The 19,746-nt window shown below is 56.0% G+C and overlaps 2 protein-coding genes across 6 annotated transcripts in view; one reads left to right on the top strand and one right to left on the bottom strand.

Moving 5' to 3' along the window:
• Window positions 1-6,325: 6,325 nt before the first annotated feature.
• On the top strand, window positions 6,326-16,098 carry Kctd17 (potassium channel tetramerization domain containing 17). 4 transcript variants are annotated; one of them, XM_026782624.1, is made up of 9 exons: window positions 6,427-6,676; window positions 7,763-7,871; window positions 10,463-10,554; window positions 11,307-11,402; window positions 12,410-12,535; window positions 13,695-13,788; window positions 13,952-14,026; window positions 14,378-14,465; window positions 15,299-16,098. In XM_026782624.1, the coding sequence occupies exons 1-9, from the start codon at window positions 6,488-6,490 to the stop codon at window positions 15,366-15,368; spliced, it is 939 nt and encodes a 312-aa protein (XP_026638425.1). In that variant the 5' UTR covers window positions 6,427-6,487; the 3' UTR covers window positions 15,369-16,098. The 4 variants fall into 4 exon arrangements, with proteins under 4 accessions (XP_026638426.1, XP_013204251.1, XP_026638425.1 ...); XM_013348797.2 differs by lacking the exons at window positions 14,378-14,465; window positions 15,299-16,098 and having other exon boundaries at window positions 6,356-6,676; window positions 13,952-14,371; XM_005354244.3 differs by lacking the exons at window positions 13,695-13,788; window positions 13,952-14,026 and having other exon boundaries at window positions 6,437-6,676; window positions 15,299-15,376.
• A 1,146-nt stretch (window positions 16,099-17,244) lies between these two features.
• Window positions 17,245-19,746, bottom strand: part of Tmprss6 (transmembrane serine protease 6) — a 31,293-nt gene continuing 28,791 nt past the window's right edge. For both annotated transcript variants that reach the window (XM_013348731.1, XM_026782623.1), the window contains exons 17-18: window positions 18,181-18,338; window positions 17,245-17,979 (exon numbers count right to left, since the gene is read on the bottom strand). In XM_013348731.1, coding sequence (XP_013204185.1) covers window positions 17,821-17,979; window positions 18,181-18,338 — 317 coding nt within the window. In that variant the 3' untranslated portion in view covers window positions 17,245-17,820. The remainder of the gene's footprint in view (window positions 17,980-18,180; window positions 18,339-19,746) is intronic.

The raw sequence follows: 19,746 nt of genomic DNA, 5'->3' as shown, positions 1-19,746 counted from the left end.
GGATCGTGAGGTTGGTGGGATGGTGGGGATGGTGGGGATGGTGGGGATGGTGGGATCGTGAGGTTGGTGGGATGGTGGGGATGGTGGGGATGGTGAGGATGGTGGGATGGTGGGGATGGTTGGGATGGTGGGATGGTGGGGATGGTGGGAATGATGAGGATGGTGGGATCGTGAGGTTGGTGGGATGGTGGGGATGGTGGGGATGGTGGGGATGGGTGGGGATGGTGGGATGATGAGGATGGTGGGATGGTGGGGATGGTGGGGATGGTGGGGATGGTGGGATGGTGGGGATGGTGAGGATGGTGGGGATGGTGGGATGATGAGGATGGTGGGGATGGTGAGGATGGTGGGGATGGTGGGGATGGTGGGATGGTGGGGTTGGTGGGATGATGGAGATTTGGGGTTTTGTTGTTCATCAGAGAGAGTTGCACATATCCCAGGCTGGCCTCAAACTCTCAATACAGCTAAGTATGACTTTGAACTTCTCATCTTCCTGCCTCTACCTCCAAAAAGCTAGGATTACAGTCATGCAGCATGCCTAGTTTATGCTGTTCTTGAGATGGAACACATGGCTTCATGTATGCTGGGCGAACACTCTACCAATGGGACACATTTCCTGCCCAAAATATTATTTTTTAAAAAAAGATAGAGAAGCCATAAAGATGTTCACATTAATCAAATCTTTGACAGCTTGAATATAAAAATCATATCAATAGTAACATATTTTAACTTATAGACTAAAGACTCTAATAGTCTGTGTTGATATTAATTAAGGAAGCAGGGGGAGGCTGTTCAATGGACAGACACCACTGCACACAGAAGCAGTGATGTGATTACAAAATCAGAGCTTGGCTATCAGCAGCATTGATTATTTCACACAGGAACAATCAGTGAATAGTGGAATTCATGATGAGATAAATTAACTGGGGGAGAAGGGAATCATCACGTCTCCCCCACCGCCCCGTCTCCTCAACTGATGATTCATTCCCAAAGGAGCCGTGACTGCACAGCTGACCTGCATTCGCCCCCTCTCCAAAATGGGGTGATCAGAAGAACCCAGCACCCATCTGTGAGGCTCCAGCCGACAACACACAAGGCAAACCTCCCTGTGAGAGAGGACGGGGCAGAGCCACCGTGGAGGGCATGCTACGCAGATCACCTAGACGCTTCGAGAACAGAAGGCAGAGAAACTGCTGCAGGCTGGCAGAGAGCTGAGAGGCTGGGTGTGGTGGCAAAGCCCTGAAATTCCAGCATCCAGAGGCTGAGGCAAGAGGATCTTGAGTTCTAGGACAGTCTGGGCTACACGGTAGGGGTAAGGGCAGGAACAGGGGCAGCAGCAAGGAGCTGACCAACCAAGTACAAGGCGGTTTGAATGTAAATCTTGCTGTCTTTTTTTTCTTTGCATGGATTTTCTTTAATTAGAAAGGACATTAGGTGGAAGTCTGTGGACAGGTTCCAGGAGTGTTTCGGGCTTAGCCCCACTCCCACCTCCTCTGGATCTTATACTGATCCCATACTGTGGTCACAGGGGAGTGCCCTTTGCTCAGTTTAGGAGGGAGAAACCATTTACTGCAGTTTATAAAGAAAAAAAAAGGCTAGGAAATGAGAAAAAGCAGAGGAAGGGAAGGGGGGGATGAGAAATAAAGGTAATGAAGTATTTACATTTTGAATTGGGGGGGTGTAATTGTGTGACATTTCTTTAAACCTGAAGATGAAATCTTTTTTTTTTTTGTCTTGTGGGTTTTTTTTAATTTTATTATTATTATTATTTGGTTTTATCAGCTTTTCTGACTCTGTCTCCACTGGGGCTGATAACTGGACTCACATTCTGAAAACAAAGTACAAAGACCACCTAAAGCTGTTATCCCAAGGGAAGTGGTTAAGGATTCATCTTGGAAGTCCAGCTCAGAGACAGAGCAGCTAGAGGACAGACAGACTTCACAGGCTGCCACTGTGGCCTGGTGCACCTGAGAGCCTTCCCTCTCTGAGTGAAGGGGCTTCCTGCAGACCTCTGCAGAGAGAGCCCTTTGTCCTGGGTACAGCAGGCTCAAAGATGGGGTTTGGTGAGGTTCAGAAAAGCAGGCAGACCATATAAGTCGGAAGATGTACTGAGCAGGGTGCATACTGTCCACAGGCTTTCCTGGGGCTAGCTAAGGACATGATGGAGAGATGGACTCTCCAGGGGAGCTTTGTTCTAGCGCTAGGCATTGGGTCAATCCCCAGACTCTGTTATAGCCTTGCTCCTCGAGCAGTATCCAAGGACCAATCAGAGAAGGCACTGCCCGGGAAGGGCCTTGCACTGTGAAGGATTACCAGCAGTGAGGGCTCCAAAGAACGCCCACCACGAGCACCAGAAAGCAAAACAAAAACTAGCCAGCTAGTCATACGTTTTGGTCACAAGAAAGTCCCCCCAGAAGAAGGGCTCCGGGGGTAGGGAAGCCTCTCACTTCCTTTCTTCTGCTTGTATCCTCAGCTGACAGCAGGAATTGGCTATGTAGACGGTGTCACAGGCGAGTTGCAGAGGCGAGGGGAGGCGGGGGCGGGAGCAGGAAAGAACCGGACCTTCCCTCTGGGTCCTTCCAGGACAGCAGACAGCTGCAGCTTCCAATTGGACTGGGATTAAAGTGGTCACTCACCGTGTACCTGGCTGGGGTGGTCAGTGCTGGGGCCCGGCGGTGGGGGGGGGGGGAATACACAGTGTGACGTTGAGAATAGACTGATAAGCCCCAAGGCAGCCTCGTTCTAGGAGCCAAGCTTTTGAAAACCCAGCCACACCAGGGAACCAAGGAGTAGGGCAGGCTACAGAGGAGTCTGACGGGCGCCCCCTGCTGACTGCAGGGAGCAGCTCCCAGACCCAGACCCAGGCCCAGGTGGTCCCCGGTGCCCAGCGGCTACATCACCAGGTATGTCTCTGCAAAATGTGAGCAGGCACCTCTTCCTCCTGGAACTCGCCACGTAGACCAGGCTGGCCTTGAACTAACCTTCTGTCTCTGCCTCCTGAGTGCGGGGATTAAAGGCATGGGCCACTCTGCCTGGCCTCAGACTGCCTTTCAGAACACAAGTGAGTTGAGATGGCATCCCATTGAGTGGAAGACAGTTATGGGCCCTTCCTGTGAACTCAAGGGGAGGGTGGAGAATTCACCTAATTAATTTATTTTTTGAGACATCTTTTTATCTTTGAGGCGGTCTCAGTAGCCCTCCTGCCCTCACCTCCCAAGTAGGAGGATTACAGATGGGCCCCCACCCTGGGTTTCCTCTGAAACCAAACCCCCACCCCTGAGACAGGCTTGGTGAGCATCTGCTAAAATTCTAGAACATCCTAGGTAAGACCATGAAGCCTGCTGCTCAGTAGGAGCAGTTCCTGCCGCCAGATGTGTGCTCTCTGACCCTCTCCGTCCCATTGTCTCCTCAGGTGACCTAACCAGGTGTTGACTTCCAGGCAGCGCCCACACAAGGATAAGCAGCAGAGCCCGCCCCTCAGGCAGGGGTGGAATTGACGTGAGGAACCAAACAAGGACTTGAAGCTAATCGTATATTCTGACATTCTGTACTTGGAGGTGAGGAGAATGGATTGAGTGACAGCCTCGTCATAGACCTGCCGGCAGAGATGACACAAGCCTCTCCTCCGATGCTAGGTGCTGCTCAAAGGAGAAGATTCAAAACAGGGCCACCCACGAACGGTGTGCTCAGACGAGAGCCCAGAGGGTGTGCTGAGTCCCTATCAAAGAGGGACTTAAGGATCACATTAGGCCACAAGGCTTAGCCTGCAATAGCAGCCACTCTGCCCTGGAGCATTTAGGGGTGGCCTCTCTTCCCGCCTTCTTTTCCCTTCTCAGCAGGGAGTGGTTGGTAGGCTAGTTCATCCAGGGCCAGTGAGGCGGTCTTTGACTCAAGCACCACCTTGACAGAATAGCTGGCTGGCTTCACAAAAGCAGGTACTCTCTGGCCTCTGTGTAGGTGGCATGGAGGACTCGCACCTCTAGGCCTTGCATGCTGGCTGGCTGCTTCCTCACAGGTGGGAAATAAGGTTGAGAGAGGGCGTGGGGCCTTTCCAAGGCCATCCACCTGCTGAGCTACAAAGCTGGGCTGCTGGTTGGCATCCTTATCTGGGAGTCTGCGCCATTGCACCTCCACTCTTATCTGCCTCACTTTCCTGCTAATTCAGGACCCAAGGAAAAGCTTCAGATGAGCCCGCAGGGGGCAGTGAAACCAGCTAGCAAGGTTAGGGATTAAGGTTAGACTCTTCTGAGACTTAGCCACCATCCCAGAAAGTGTTTTAGACACTTTGTTTAGCAATGTTTGGTGTCTCCCAGTATCTTCCGAGGAAGGTTGAGATAAGCGTGCAAAAGACCCCAAGCAAATAAATCACAAAGAAATGACGATGCAGGATTATAGTTAGGCTGCCTGGATTCACGGTTCCATCTAACCCTCTTAAATCTACCTTCCCTGAGACAAGCAATCCCTCCTGGAAGACCACCAGGGGCCAGCTATGACATCTTCATCTCCAGCTTTCAATCTTGGCACACAGTAGGTGCTCAGCGAACCCAGTGACACACGAGAGTCATTTGGGGAGGAGGGCTAAGGGCCTTTCTCCACTTAGGATCCGGTGAAGGCCCTCCACCCGAAACAGGCCAGATAAAAACCCAGACAGACACGGGACAGAATGCAGTGGCAAGTGTTGGCTGTCCAGGAGCCTTGGATCTTGCTACCTGGTTCTGGCTGTGACCCTCATTGGTGAGGGTGTCGCTTCAGCTGGATTGTGGTTTGGATATGAAGTGCCTCCTTGGTTTCCCTACAACAAAGGGCTGTGTCCTGGAATTGTGAGCCAATTTTCCTCCAGAGCTGGCTTTTGGAGGATGTTGTATCACAGCAACAGAAAGTGAAACTAGGCCGCTCCCTGAGTCATGTCCAGTGTTTTGGTACTTTTGGTACCTGATGTGTTGTCCTGAAAGGGACACCCGTCCTCGGGAGCAATGAGGAGAGGGAAACAGAGGGAGATAGTGTCACTACAACAGCTTCCCCCATTTCCCTCTTCCCATTCCAATAATCCTCTGGATCACAATGCCAGAGTGAGCAATCCAAAGCCCCACCCCTAGGCCTTTCCTCCTTTGCTGAGAGCCTTGGTGCCTCTTCAGTCCTGTGGCGCAGCCCACACTCCTCAAGGACTGGGAGGGGGTATCCACAGCTTCCCCTCCCCCATCTTTTTGTTTGTTTGTTTGTTTGTTTGTTTCGAGACAGGGTTTCTCTGTAGTTTTTGGTGCCTGCCCTGGAACTAGCTCTTGTAGACCAGGCTGGCCTCGAACTCACAGAGATCCACTCACCTCTGCCTCCCGAGTGCTGGGATTAAAGGCATGCGCCACCACCACCCAGCTTTCCTTCCTACATCTTGAAAACAGACCTGTGAAGGCAATCAGGTGCCTCACCACCCCGCTTCAGTTCTATCATATTTACGACAGCAAGTGGCATCAGGGAAGCCAGTGTCCCTCCTGACTTAGCTCTGTCCTTGGTCCGACCTGATCCACCCCTCACCTCTCTCCATCCCTGCAGACTAGTGATTGTTGTGACCAGCCCCACAAGCCCTACAAACCAGGGCTGTCTTCATATCCCCCTCATCTCCCTCATCCCTGCTGTCCAGGCTGACTCCAACTGGAAAAGGAGTTGATGTGGCTGCTTCGGCTTGCCCTCGGGGTGTGGGCAGCTGAGCAGTGCAGGAAGATGGGTGAGGAGGCTTGGGTTTAATGTGGGAGGCCTTGGTTGATCCTTGCCAGCCCTGGGAAGAGCGGAGGAAACAGACTCTAGTATGGGAATGCACCGCTCTCCCTTTACTTCTGTAGCCCCATCTGTACCACTGTTTTGGCTGTGCCAACCTGGCAAAGCTGCGGGGAGCTTGAATGACTAATATATATGTTCACATAGCTTTCTGGCACACAGAAATGTCCAGACAGCTCTAAATCCAACTACATGTCCTCAAAGAGTTTAGGAGGTAGAAGTGACTCATTGTCATCCCCGTGGTCCACATATGGAACCAAAAGAAGTATTGCTGGTGTAGTTTAGCAGGTCAGAGACCCTGGGTTCCATCCCTAGAAACACATGCATGCTCATACGCACATGCGCACACACACATGCACCCACATCTACTAAAAAGTAGGTATAGGTAAATATAGGAATCTCTGGAGGCAGAAAGTTCTTCTCAGGTCAGGCATTCCTGAGCTGGGGCCCACGCACAAAGAACGAACGTGGGGAGTAGCCGATTTCACTCTTTCCCCAGCGTCCTAGCTTTCTGCAAACCAAGCAGTCTGACCAAAGGGAGCGTCCAAGTGTCCAGGCGCCAAGAAAGGTAATGTGGGGCGGGATCTGTTGTCCAAGCCGCACCAAAACAGGAGCAGCTCATCCCAGTCCTGGCTCCAGACTACAACTCCCGGCATTCCCCGCGTCTGGTACTCGCCCGCAGCCAGCCGAGGGGAGGCTGCAGACACCGCGGCTGGCGATGAGGATGGAGGCCGGGGAGGCAGCGCCACCGGCGGGGGCGGGCAGCCGCGCCGGGGGCGGCTGGGGCAAGTGGGTACGGCTGAACGTGGGGGGCACAGTGTTCCTGACCACCCGCCAGACGCTGTGCCGGGAGCAGAAGTCCTTCCTCAGCCGCCTGTGCCAAGGCGAAGAGCTGCAGTCGGACCGGGTGAGCCCGCCGAGGGTGGCGTCTGGGTTCTGCGCTCCGGGGCTATTCGGCCTGCTTGTCCCTCTCCCTAGGCCTGGGCAATGTAGCTTTCATAGGATCCTGAGGCGGGAAGCCCGGGCAGGAGGACGGGAAGGAAGCGGAGCCAAGAGGGAAAGCTGTGCCTATTGCCGTGGCAACGGGACAGTATAGGCCACGGCCATTTGGAGCCTTGGAGCGCTGTCCTGGATTCGGGACGCTCCCTTGCTGTGGGGCGGTGCTGGGAGACCGACAAGCCTGGCCTGCCCCGCTGCCCTGGCAGACTCTAGCGTTAGGAGTTGATGCGGCTGCTTACCCCCGCCCTTGGGGTGTGGGTAGCTGAAGGGTGCAGGGATCTGGGTGGAGGAGGCCTAGGGTGTCTTGGAGCTGGGCTTAATGTGGGGAAGAGCCCTGGCCTACCAGATACCACTTGTGGGCTCACCTTGCTCTCATGCCAACTCCCCGAATGACCTGGGGGGAGTAGGGGTAGGATGAACTTCCCTGTTCTGACTTTGGCCTCCTCATGTACAAGGCCTCCGGAGTTGGCTTGTGAAAGTCCCCTGACCCCCATTCTGTGGCCCTCTCACACTGTGTCCTTGGGTGAGTCCCCTGCTTCTTGATCATACTGATGCCAGCCCTGCCTCCCTGCGGGCTGCAAGTGTCCAATCAGAGAGCAGCTTCTTGGGAAACTTGCAAACATCTGATGGATAGTGGGGTTAGCACAGGGGGACAGCCTCCAAGAAGAAAACTTTCCCAAGAGAGAAATTCACCGAGTGCTGTGCTGAGCTAGGGCTTACTCAGAAGAAAGGTCACACTCTACGCTCACACTTTAGCCCCCGATTATGGGGGAGAGAAGAGATGCCTCGAGAGCCCAAATGATTGACTTTTCTAGGTCCCACAGCCTAGAAAAGACAGAGGCAGGGTTGGAACCCAGCGCCTTGCTCTTCCATCTCATCCCCCTTCCTCTCTCCCTGCAGCCCTTTTCCCCAGCCTTTGGTGAGTTGGGCTGATGTGTGGGACTGGGCTTGGGGCAGCTTACACCCCTCTCACTTCCTATGGTCATCTCCACAGGATGAGACGGGGGCTTACCTCATTGACCGAGACCCCACCTACTTCGGGCCCATACTGAACTTCCTCAGGCATGGCAAACTGGTGCTGGACAAGGACATGGCTGAGGAGGGTGAGTTGGTTCCTTGTGCTCGTCTGGGGCTCTCTGGATCCAGGCAGAGCCTTCGGTGGGATGGGGGGTGGGGCGTAAAACCATTCTTGAAGTCAGGGTGGCATGTACTTTCCCCACTATTTTCTGCCTGTCCTGCAAGGGGGGTTCCATTCTCCAGGTCTCTGCCAATCTGACAGACCCAAGCTGTCACTGAGTGCAGTTGGGGAAGTGATGTGGAAATGGAAGAGGAGCCAGGGAGCCAGTGAGGCCTCAAGGCTTCTGCTGACTTTGGGAGTGACCTTGCTCACAAGCCTTCAGGAAGGCCTGGTGTGGCCTGTGATGTTCCAGGCTGGATGGGAGAAGAGCTGGGGCCGCCTTTGCCTTATTCTGTGTCTCCCAAACAGGATCTTGCCATCAGCCATTGGGTGGAGTTCCCCAAACTGGCTGCTTCTGTAGCCCAGTGGCTCATGGGGGATTTGGGGTGCTGTTCCTGGTAGGGCTTCTGCCTTTCCCAGGCCTGTGGAGGCTCATATCCTGCCCCAACTGACTTAGAAGCAGTGTAGAGAAGAGGCCAGCGGCAGGGACTGTAGCCATCCTCACACCGGCTCTCCTCTGTACACTCGAGTGTCGCTCTGGATCAGGCCAGGCCAGCTTGGACATGTCCATCTTCTCTGGGTCTCCACTAGTGCCTACAAAATGGGCATCATGACCCACATTCGAAAAGAGTGGTGTTGGTACTGCAGATGGGCCCTGTGAATCTGTGGTTGTTTTACACAGCCCTTGCTCTAGGCAGTGATGTTCTCTGGCTGACCCCAAAGGGGGACAGTGGTCTGAAGATCCCCCCCCCCCAAAGGACAGGGAGATCATACTCAGCTCACTGTAGGTAGCTCGCTCTGCCCAGCCTCCAGCTAGCTGCCTAGCAGTCCGAGGGGAAGAGATCACGTGGGTGGGGCCTGGGCTCAGGAATAGGTCCCTCTGGGAGGCTCACGCTCCAGCTGCGTCACAGCCAACACCTGTTTACAGGTTCTCGCCGGTCAAGGCTCTGCTGTTCTCACAACTTCACATGGGGAAGATCTGCAGAGATGGATTTCAGGAGGGAGCTTGCTGTGTGGCAGTGGAAATGTTAGTTAACCTCTCTGTGTCTACAGAGTCACACTAGGCAGTGAGAAGGTAGACAGAGTGTCTCAGCCTGGGGCACACAGCTTAGGGTTGGATGCCTATCGCGGTTTCTCTCAGCCAAGGCCTGGGAGATTTCTGTCACTCAGGCAGTGGTCCTTGCTGACCGTCCCTTCGGGCAGGTATGGGCTGAGCACCAATAGAGATCAGAATGACCCCTGGTCCAGTTCCAGATGCTATAAGGAAGTCCCAGAGGCTCGGGGGCTATGACAACAGCCTCTGACCCCTCCCACTTGATAGGCTGGGATTCAGGGTCAGTGTGTTAGCCTAGAGGCCTGACCATTTCCCCTGCTGCCAGCTGCTCACTGTGTGCTCTACGCAGGCAGAGGGATTCATTGGGCGTCAGCCACCATTCAGAGAGCACTCATTTCCTTCATCATGACCCCTCACCTCCCAACCAGAGTCCCTCCATCACATGGCAGTTCGGTTTCAGAGGTTCAGGATTGAGAGGATATAACAGTCTGTGATGGTCCCTGTCCCCAGAGAGCCCAGCAGCCCATGTCTTGCAGGGACTTCCTGTAGTCCAGACTCCTGAGAGCTCTTTGCACTTCACTGAGTGGGAGGAGGGATGACTGACTTAATCTTGAAGATCAGTCTATAACACAGACAGTGATACCTGCGTCCCGGGATCTCTGATGAATCCATCCACAAGAGCTTTATCAGCAGTTACGAGTGGTAGCTGGGAGTGCCCAAAAATTTACTTCTAGCGAGGGGTTCAGGGCTCTGAAAGTGGAGCTTGCCTTGGCTCTGCGGCTTACAGGCCCTGTGACCTTGGAAAGCTGCTTTTCTCTCAGCCTCAGTTTCCCCGGTTGTTCAGTGGACATAATGAAAGTATTCACTTCTAGTTCTGACAAGTATCATAACACAACAGGCCTGGTACTTCACGTGTGTTTGATGAACGAGGACACACAGTGGGTGGCCTAGGCCCTCGCTGTAGTATTCTAGGACACAGTCCCAGCGAGCCTTCTCTCTTGATGCCCAAAACGTTCAGGGTCACCAGGTAGTCCTGGATCACATGCTCACTGCAGCACAGGAGACAGGGCTGGCTGAAGAGTAGCATCTCAGCCTCTTATGTGGGTTCCCTTCTGTTGGATTGAACCAGGTCTCATATAGCCCAGGCTGGCTCACACGTGTTAAGTAACGAAGGATATCTGTGAACTTCTCATCCTCGTGCCTCTACCTCCCAAGTGCTAGGATTACAAGTGTTCACCACCACTCATGGTTTGTGCAGTGCTGGGGATCAAACCTGGGCTTTGTACATGCTAGTCAGTCACTCTGCCAATGGAGCAAATCCCTCCATCCGAAATGTTCCCTCTTCCTTGACCCCTGAACTCCTAGACCCTGTCTAGGAATGTGACCAGAGCAGGAAGTGGGTCTGGGGGCAAGGAGAATGGGGCATGGAGACAGTAGAGGTGACCAGCTGCTCTGTGTTCTAGGGGTCCTGGAGGAAGCTGAGTTCTACAACATCGGCCCCCTGATCCGAATCATCAAGGACAGGATGGAGGAGAAAGACTACACAGTGACCCAGGTTTGGAGAGAGGAACCAGGACCCGTGGAGGGAAAGGGGGCATGGTGAAGGGCAGGGGGAGGCCTTCCAGGCTGTTCGGCAAGCCCCATCCTGGATATATACTGGTAGGGTTCTGCCCCTGACTTGGCTACTGCTGTGTGTGACCAAGGGTTATCATGCCCTTCTTTGTTTTCCTCCGTGGAAAGTAGAGATGCTCAAAGTTGCCTAGCTACCCTTGCTCATAGCAGATGCCAGTCACCCACCCAACCCCACCCAAGGCCATACAGGATGAGTCTACCTCATGGAGTCAGGCAGTCCCCTGTAGGTACCCATGAGCTGTTGGGGCTGGCATTTCAGAGCTCAGACCCCAGGCCTCTGGGGGACAGGATGAGACATCAACTCCCAACCACAGGGGCTAAAGAGGTGAGGGCCTGACTTGGCTGGGAACCCAGTCTCCTCAAATCCTTCCCAGCTTCCTTCCCTCTTGTATTGCCCATATTCCACACATGGCTCTCCCACCCTTGAGCTGGTAACCCTGGGCAAGTACCTGAACCTCTCTGAGAGCCTCAGTATACAATTCCAAAATGCCTGAGGGTCTCGGAAGGAGGAGTCCTGCAAGGGAAGCATCCGGCACACGGTAGCTATTCAGACCATGGCTCCCTCCTCCCTGGTCTAACTTTCCTGCCCTCCACCTAGAATTATACAATGTGGGAAGAAGCAGCTGGGTGCCTGGTGCCCTTAGAGTGCCCTCCATGTGACCCTTTGACCCACAGGTGCCACCCAAGCACGTGTACCGTGTGCTGCAGTGCCAGGAGGAGGAGCTCACACAGATGGTTTCCACCATGTCTGATGGCTGGCGCTTCGAGCAGGTGGGTTGGGTACAGGGGACACCCTAAGCTTTGTCCTTCCTGCAGTCTCGGTCTCTAGTCCCTCCCCCTGCCCAAACCCAGAGTCTTCTTGAATGGAACTAAGCAAGACTAGAAAAATGCCTGCTGGGCACAGATGGACTGAGAAGGAGGCAAGGGACACTTGTCACTGGGCATCTGCACAGCAGCCGGTCTCTGGTCCTCAGGGGCAGCCCAGGTAGAGGAGACCAGAACCACAGAGTTGAATGGAATCCTTGCTGTACCCTGAGCCTGACCTCCAGGGCTCATGACAGGCATGCACAGTGATTCCCTTTCCTGGAAGCCCCAGGTGGTAGCTTCCCAAGGTACGTGCCTCCGGGCCATATATGGCTTACCACAGGAGTCTCCTGTTATCAGCCACATGGCCATACTCTGCCTCTTGGGTTTCTAGAGCCATAGAGCCTCCCCCTCCATGAACTCAAGGTTCAGTCTGCCCTGAGAACAAGAGAAGAGATGAGCTAGTTCCCTACACACCTAGCCCACCAGCCTCTTCCCACAGGGAGACTGGAGCAGAGGACTAGGGTTCCAGGATAGCCATTGTGAGGAAGACCAACCAGCCAGCTAGGACGGGAGGGCCCCCTCTCTTCAGCCCTGCATCCTGGGATGTGAGCTCATGGTATCCCCTTCCCAAGGCCTTTGTGAAGCTAAGAAGAGCCGCCAGGAAAGGTTCTAGCTTTGGGTAGGACTCCATCGGCACCAGCGCCCTATTAGGAGAGCCACATACATAGCCACACACACTCAAGAGGCTGAGGCAGGAAGTCAGGTTATCCTCAGCTGCAGAATGAGTCTGAGGCCCCGTCTCAGAAAACCTAGAAATGGTGTGAGCAAATCTGTAAGACCCCAGGGAGGATGTGGAGGGCTCCTGGGCTGGGCCCCTGGCCTGCTGCTTGCTAACCTGGGTCCTCCAGTAGACTGCTATCTCTCTTGCCCTCTGTTGGCAAGGAGGGTAATGAGTCCTACCCTTCCTCCAGCTGGTGAACATCGGTTCCTCCTACAACTATGGCAGCGAGGACCAGGCCGAGTTCCTGTGTGTGGTGTCTAAGGAACTCCATAGCTCCCCACACGGCCTAAGTTCCGAATCTAGCCGTAAGACCAAGGTGAGTCCCTGCCCTGTGCGAAGACAGCACCTCTCCCCCATTCCGCTGCTCCGTCCTCCCTCCTGCTGCACCCACATAACGCTCATGGTCATGGTCACAGCCAACGCCATCCATCCCATGCCACTACAGTCCAGTCAGCTCACACCCTTGGCCCAGGCTGGGGAGCAGTCAGGTAGCAAGCACTGTTACAAGGGCACAGACAGGGCGGTGGGCTTGATGCCTCTTATTCATGAGGCCACAGGGAAAGGTGTTGGAGCCTGAGGTAGAGCACGCTGAGCGAGGGGCCCAGGTGTGGCACACTGCTCTTTCTCTCTTCTCACGTCTTTGCTGCATTCTCTGTGAAGGGAGAAGTGGCTCGTAAGCGCTCTGGAGATTCCACACCGGAACTCCTGGCTTCCCAGCGACTGTCTAGTGTCAGCCTAGGTCAGGATGGGGAAGTCCCACAGTCCTACCCTTCTCCAGGCCTTTTGGGTAGCCTGGTGTCAGGAGCCCTGTGGGCTCTGGCCTAGGCAGCAATCTCCCAAGTTGGCAGCCAGCCTTTGGGCCAGAATTGAGTAGGGTCCAGTACCCTTAGGCCTGCAGTAGGGCCCACACTATAGGCATGATCCAGGTTGGGAAGGTGGACGCTGTGCCCATGTGCAGGAGTCTTAGGAACTCTGGCTTCCTGTGTGTCACCACCCAACCCTGCTGTGATCCCTTACCACCTCTCCCCTCCCCCCAATGCCAGTGGCTGGCTCCTTCCTCTAAGGGTGCAGGACGCCCTACTGCTCTGCCTCCCTATGTCACCAACCTGGCCCAGGCTGCCAGATACTGTTGCTGGCATCTAGATCTGGCTGGTGACTGCCCTGGGACAACCTTGGCTTCCTGCTCTGGATCCATCCTCCCAAAGTAAGGCCTTCCCAGGAGCCCAGTGGCTCCTCTTCCAGCCCTCCCCATAGCTGGGCTCTGTAACAGCAGCCTTGCTGATCTCTGAGCATCCCCTCTGGGCTAGGGAAGACGCACCAGCTGCTTTGGCTGAAGCCCTCTTCTCTCAGAGGTCCCTTTCATCCCACCTGCCCCTCTGTCCTGAGGTCGGGGGTCCCTGCGGACAGCCGCCCGCAGCCTCGCCCCCTCGTCAGTATCTCCACTCTCTCTTCCCTGATCGGTGGCGGGTGCGCAGAGCACGGACGAGCAGCTGGAGGAGCAGCGGCGGCAGGAGGTGGAGGAGGTGGAGGTGGCCCAGGTGCAGGTGGAGGCGGATGCCCAGGAGAAAGGTGCAGCCCGCCCCCAAGAGGACGATTGCTAATGACAGCCCGGGCCTCCCGCCCTCTCCCTGCTGGAGCAGCTGCCGCCGGGAACTGCGGGGGCGGGCCACCAGGGTTAGCTCAGCGCCTGGCGCCTCGCCCATAACCATCCCTCTCTCACTTTCTCTTGCAGCCCTGTCATCTCAGGATCCCGCTAACCTTTTCTCCCTCCCACCACCGCCTCCTCCTCCTCCGCTTCCTGCTGGAGGTCCTGCTTCATCTTCATCCACCTCCTCTTCCTCCTGGATCTCATCTGCACCCTGCCTCTTCCCTCTCTGCCCCTGCCCAGGTTTCCTCTCCGCCTGCTCCCGTCTCCACCCTGGGGCTGCCCTAGTCCCAGTCTCCCGTGCCCTCTCCCCGGGCCCCCTGGCCCTGCATCCCCAAGCATCCTGCCTGCCGCCTCCTGTGCCCCTTTCGGCCCCTTCTGCCTCCTGGCCTGGGGAGGAGGGGCGTAGCCGCATCTGCTCTATGTCCTCCAACCCAGCAGGGCACCTCTGAGGCTGGCCTTGGCCACAGGCCCCACTCTTCCCGCTTGCCTCCTCACGTTTCCTCCTTGCAGGTCCCTGTCCGCACACTCCCAGACCCAAGCCTGAGCTTGCTGTGAGAGCTCCTCGGCCCCGCGCCCGCCCCCAGAGCTGCCGCCCCTGGTTTGTAGCCTGGCAGAGCTGGAGGGAGGGGCGGAAGCAAGGAGGGTGCTCATATCTTGTCCTTGGACTTGAGCCGAGCTTTTGGCTGATTCTCTCCACCCACCAAAGTCTCTCAACTTATCTGGGCTTTGGGGTGAGGCCCTGAGAGCTGAAAAAGGCCAGAGGTGGAGACTCTTGTACCTGCCTGCCTATAGTCAGTCAGCACTGGAGCCAGGCCAGGGGAGGGGAGGACTAGCCATGCGTCTCTGCCCCATCACGCATGTCTAGAAGCTCGTGCAACACTGCATGTGGGTACTGTGTCCCCTAGTTCTGTGGAGTGGGTGGCCAGGCCACATGTGGTGTCCCTTGACTGATGAGCTGGCAAGAGCCTGCCAAGGATTGGAGCGTGGCAAGAAAAGACCTGATCTCTAACTGGGTGACCATAGCCCCCAGTCAAACTGATCTCCCTGTGTGACCTTGGGCAAGTCACTGCCTCTCTTTGGGCCACAGTTGGATTCTAAGATGGGGCGAACAGCTGCTTCCGGTGGCCCCCTTTTGCCTGGGAAAGCAGTGATCTGCCCCTCCTATCCCTGTCCCCTCACCAGGCTGCCACCACCAGCCCAAAACTGGCAGTTTCTCCCCTCCTCGGTCCTGACTCCGCCTCCTTTGGGCCTCAGCCCCACCCCTCCTCTAGAGCCAGCCTGGGACTCACTTGCCTTTCTCTCTCCCTCTCTCCCTCCCTCCCCCACTCTCCTCAACTTTCCTGTCCTGGCATCACCCTGTCCTCACCCCCCACCCTGATTTTCTGACCCCCTCTCCTCTTCCTTCTGTCCCTCTCCTCTCTTATTTTCTAGCTATTACAAGCCAGAGGCACCCGGATGTGAGCCCCCAGATCACCTCCAGGGACTTGGGGTTCCGATCTGAAATCCTTTATTTTTGTACCACGGGGTGGGCCCCCGGCCCGAGGAGGAAGACTTGCCCTCTCCCTTGTCACTGCTGCCTGCATCTGCCGGGCTGGGACCCAATCCTGCCTTCCGGCCCAGGCCTGGGGCCCTCTGGGACCTTGGAAGGCTTGAGGTGGGCCCTGGGGTCTCCAGGCAGAGTCACCTGCCCATGGCCAAAGTGTGGCACTGCCCACCCATATCTCCCAGGTCCTTTTGTCCCCTCGCCTGGGTCCCCTTGCTGCATGGCAGATACACTCTCTCCCAGCCCAGTCATAGCACCTCCTGCAGCCTCCATGGCACCCCTCCTCCTCCCACCTACCTCACAGGGGTGTTGTGAGGACCGGGGAGGAATGGGGTTCCTAAGCCCTAAGTGTCTGGGGCTGCAGTCGTTACCTTCTTGGGGGGAGGGACTCTGGCCTAGCCCCCAAGTGGGACATTATGGCTTCAGATACTGGTGGGGGACAGTGGGAGGACTTAGCCAAGCAGAAAGGAAGCTACAGACTTGGCATCACCTTGGCTGCCCCTCCCCCGTGCCACCATGCCTTTGGCAGCAGAGTGCATTGGGTCTTTGAGGCTGCCCAGGAACTTGTGGTGGGGGAGGGGACAGGTGTGAAAGGGGCTGAGCTGCCCCTCTGTGTCTTGCCCCCCTAGGATGGGCACACATCTGTCAGCTGTGTCCCACTCACCCTGAAATAAACCTGAACAAACAGGCTGGCCTGGCTGCCTCCCTCTTTCTCTGGGCCACTTTTGGGGACAGGGCTTAAACTCTCAGGTGTGGTAGACCCACTTTTCCTGAACCCTCTGCCATTGTCACTTTCCCAAGTGTATGACGAAGTCCTGTACCCAGGAGTCAGAGTTGAGGCTCCCTGCTCTGCCCTGCAGTAGCCTAAGCCCTGGGCCACCCCTCCACTTCTGCTGGATCACCTTGCCCTCTTGCCTGCGCATCCTACTCCCTTTGTGAAGCTGGGCCGCCAGCTTCTGACTGTCCCTACACTCAGGTCAGGGGCCAGGGCACCCTCCTGTCAGCTCACAGCTCGGAAAACATCACCTCAGCCCCGCGGAGTGCAGTCCCTAAAGGTGAGCCCACTTTTCCTGCCAGCTCTTCGGGAGCCAGCTAGAGGCTTCTTGAAAGATGTGGTCCTCCTTCCCCACCTGTCTTAATTTTAATAGAGAATAGGTGGGACCCCTATTTTAAACCCCTAGGGCTAGGAATTGGGAGAGGGCTGCCATATGATCCTTTTGTGACAGAGGCCCTCGCTATCTGCCTGGTCCCTTCCCTTCCTAGCAGGCCCCAGTGTCTCCAGCAGCTTCATGGTTGGCCCCACCCCTTTGCCTTCATGCCTGTCAGTTCCAGAGCTCTGTGCACGGGCCACTTATCACTGCTGCCTCCAGGGGGCGCCCCTGTGCCCTAAATCTTCCAGCTCACCTCCATGGCTTGCTCCAGTCACCTCTGTTCTCTCCCAGGACTTCATCGCCAGTCACCTGCCTCCAGCTCCCCTAACATGGTGTGGGTGCTGCTTGTAAAACGTGAAGCAACTCTGCTTTCCAGCCTGCCGTGGCTCCCATAGCCCCCAGGTCAAATCCTCCGCTCATTCTCGGGTCTCACCTCCCTGCAGCCCCCCCCCCCCTCTCCTCTGTTCTGGCCGTATCCAGCTTGCCATTCCTTGCATGCCCCGATATCTAGAGCTATATACCCTTGGCCCTTTCCTTTCCTCCAGAAAACCTTTCCCTGCTTTTGAGTCCCCTCCCACTGTTCTCCGCAGTGGCCTCTGGACATGTCACAAAGGGTTGAGCCAGCAGCAGGTCTGCTCCAGTGACAGGCATAAGATGTGTGAGGTCACTCAGAGAGCATCATCTGGGCTTGGTCAAGTGCTTTATTTTCAGAACAGATGGAGGTCCTCCAGTGAATGGCAGGGAGGGCCCCGGAGCAGACAGAGCTGCAACAGTCACCTGCAGCTGGCGCTGCCCCGTGGTTTGGCTTATAGTGTGGCCCACTTGGCAGTCTCAAGGGCTCTGAAGGTTTTTGCTTGATAGAGGCACCTTCTTCCCACCCATCCACAGTACACGGGGGCCTCACAGGTTGGAATCTGCTCTCTGAGTCAGTTCCCTCCAAGTGGGGAAGGAATCTTACTTTCCTACAGACTGGGAGCCAGCATCACTGACACCAGACCCCACCCCATAACAATGGTAGGAGGAGGAAAGAGGGGGAACAGCTAGAAGGAGAAAGGGCTAGAGGTGAAGCCAACGGAGGCTGGCCCCTGGACCTCAGGCGGTATCCTGACCCCCAGCTGGCATGCCTTCTCTGTGCTGTCACTGGGGTAGGCCTGAGGGAACAGGCCTCAGCCAGGCCACTCCCCAGAATACTTGTGCCCTGGCTGGGTGGGTGCCCTGAGCTTGGGCTGGAGGCGGGTCCAGCGCTGTAGACCAGCTCCTCAGGTCAGCACCTGCTGAATCCAGTTGATGACACGTGTGACACGGGTGTAGACGCCAAAGAAGTTGGGTCGGCCACAGCCCAGGCCCCAGCTCACCAGCCCTGCCAGGAACCAGCGGCCACTGGGCTCCCTGCACACCAGCGGGCCCCCAGAGTCACCCTGAAAGAGGAGTGGAGAGACATGACAGCCTCAGGGGAGGCCCCCCCTTCAGTCCTTCCCTGTATGACCCAGGCCCAAGGTCTCAGGACATCAAGGAGCAGAGCCAAAGACACCTTCCACCCCAAGGGTCTGCCTCAGGGTCCTCGTCTGTAAAGTGGGTACAGTCATCTTCCGCATGGCCCAGAACCTGCAGGTCGTTACCTGGCAGGCATCCTTCTTGCCCTTGCGGTAGCCAGCACAGAGCATGCGCGGGGTCACCTGGTAGCGATAGGCTTCACTGCACAAGTCTTGAGGGACCAGCTGCACGTCCACCTTCTGCAAGGTGCTGCTACTGGGACCTGCAGGGAGGGTGGCAGCAACTGAAAGGGGCTAGGAATCTGCTCCCGCTGCAGCTGTCCTGGCCTCGCAGGAGCCCTCCCCGCTCTGCCCTGTCACTGCTGGCTCCTCTGCATGGCTTGTGATGACCGAGCCCTCACCTTTGCCCCCTGAAAAGCCTGTTAGAACATGTCCCCTTCTTCCTTCCTCCCAAGGGCATCCAGGCTCGGGCAGACTCCCTCTGTTCTATTGTAGCCCCAGGGGGATGCTATCAAATATATGTATGAGCCTCTCATTGGACTCAACTCCTTAGTGGCCCTTGCTGTCCAGCCCAGATCTTGTCCCGGAGAACTATGGGAGATCTTGTCCACCAGTCCACGGCTGGGCCAAACACTGGGGTTTTGAAGCCCCTTTGGTTCTAAGATGTAGGTGTGGGGGGGGTCCTCCTCCTGAATCCTGTGGTGGCCTTCAAGGCACACCTGCTCCAAGCCCCTCCGGTAGCCACACCTGCCTCCCCTCCAGCTGGGAACTGCTAACATCCTCAGGTCTTTCTCGCTGACACCACTAACACCTGGGTTGCTCAGTCGGTCCAGGCTCAGTGTAGACCCCTCTTCCTAATGCCTTCCCGGCCATGCCGGGCAGGTGCCTCCTCCAGGCTATTTCCTGTTCCTGTCTTTGGTAGCTCACACCATAAGAGTGTTCTCGTCTTCATGCCCCGTGTCTGCCTCAACACTTGACACATAGTAGGTGCTCATGTGTGAGCAGCCAAGCAAGGACCCCTTGCTTTGTCTCTGTCATCTTAGCCAAGTCCCCTCTCTGAGCCTCAGCGTCCCCCTCTTAAAGCTATCTCTGCAGAGACCGGGCTGCAGCTGGGTGGTGGAGCAGCTGTCTTGTTCAATGCCCAGCACCACGCCACACCTGCCCCTCCTTCCGGGTGGTAAATCACCAGCAGCCAAGGTTGCAGTCAACTCTGCAGTTAGCCTGCCAAGCCTGTGTTTGCAGAACGGGGCGGGGGAGCCTCTAAAGATGGCAACTCCTGTCCATTAAGGCCAGGAGGGGAGAAGACCCTTTCTAGCAGCAGAAGCAGAAAACTCTGGGCCCTAGAGAGAGGACAGTCCTAGGTTCGAGTCCTGTTTCAGATCCCTTGACTGGGTGGCTTTCAGTAACTAAGAACCCAGCCTCAGTTTTCTTATCAAGAAAATGGGGCCATAATGCCCTCCCACCTCCCGAGACTGAGTGGCCTCTATGACATTTTCCCTTCAATCCAGTCTGTAGTAATTAATAGCCCATCTGACCCCCACCCTCCACCCCAAGGTTCATACAGCCAAGTTGGGGCATCCCTGCCTATCCCCTATGCCTCCTACTTAAGTTCTTCAGTACCTTCCAAGGCAAAGGAGAGGCCCACGGACCATATTACAGATTCTATCTTATAAAATCCAATTCCATTGATCC

The sequence above is a fragment of the Microtus ochrogaster genome, chromosome 15 (assembly GCF_000317375.1).
Source record: "Microtus ochrogaster isolate Prairie Vole_2 chromosome 15, MicOch1.0, whole genome shotgun sequence".
Taxonomy (NCBI): Eukaryota; Metazoa; Chordata; class Mammalia; order Rodentia; family Cricetidae; genus Microtus; species Microtus ochrogaster.
This window is presented reverse-complemented; position numbering and strand designations above follow the sequence as displayed.

What these genes read in the sequence shown, in the direction of transcription:
- Kctd17 (XM_013348797.2), top strand. Translation starts at nt 6,488, where the DNA reads ATGAGGATGGAGGCCGGGGAGGCAGCGCCACCGGCGGGGGCGGGCAGC. An exon ending in CAAGGACATGGCTGAGGAGG is followed by an intron (nt 7,872 to 10,462) that starts GTGAGTTGGTTC and finishes TCTGTGTTCTAG; the next exon opens with GGGTCCTGGAGGAAGCTGAG. An exon ending in ATGGCTGGCGCTTCGAGCAG is followed by an intron (nt 11,403 to 12,409) that starts GTGGGTTGGGTA and finishes CCCTTCCTCCAG; the next exon opens with CTGGTGAACATCGGTTCCTC.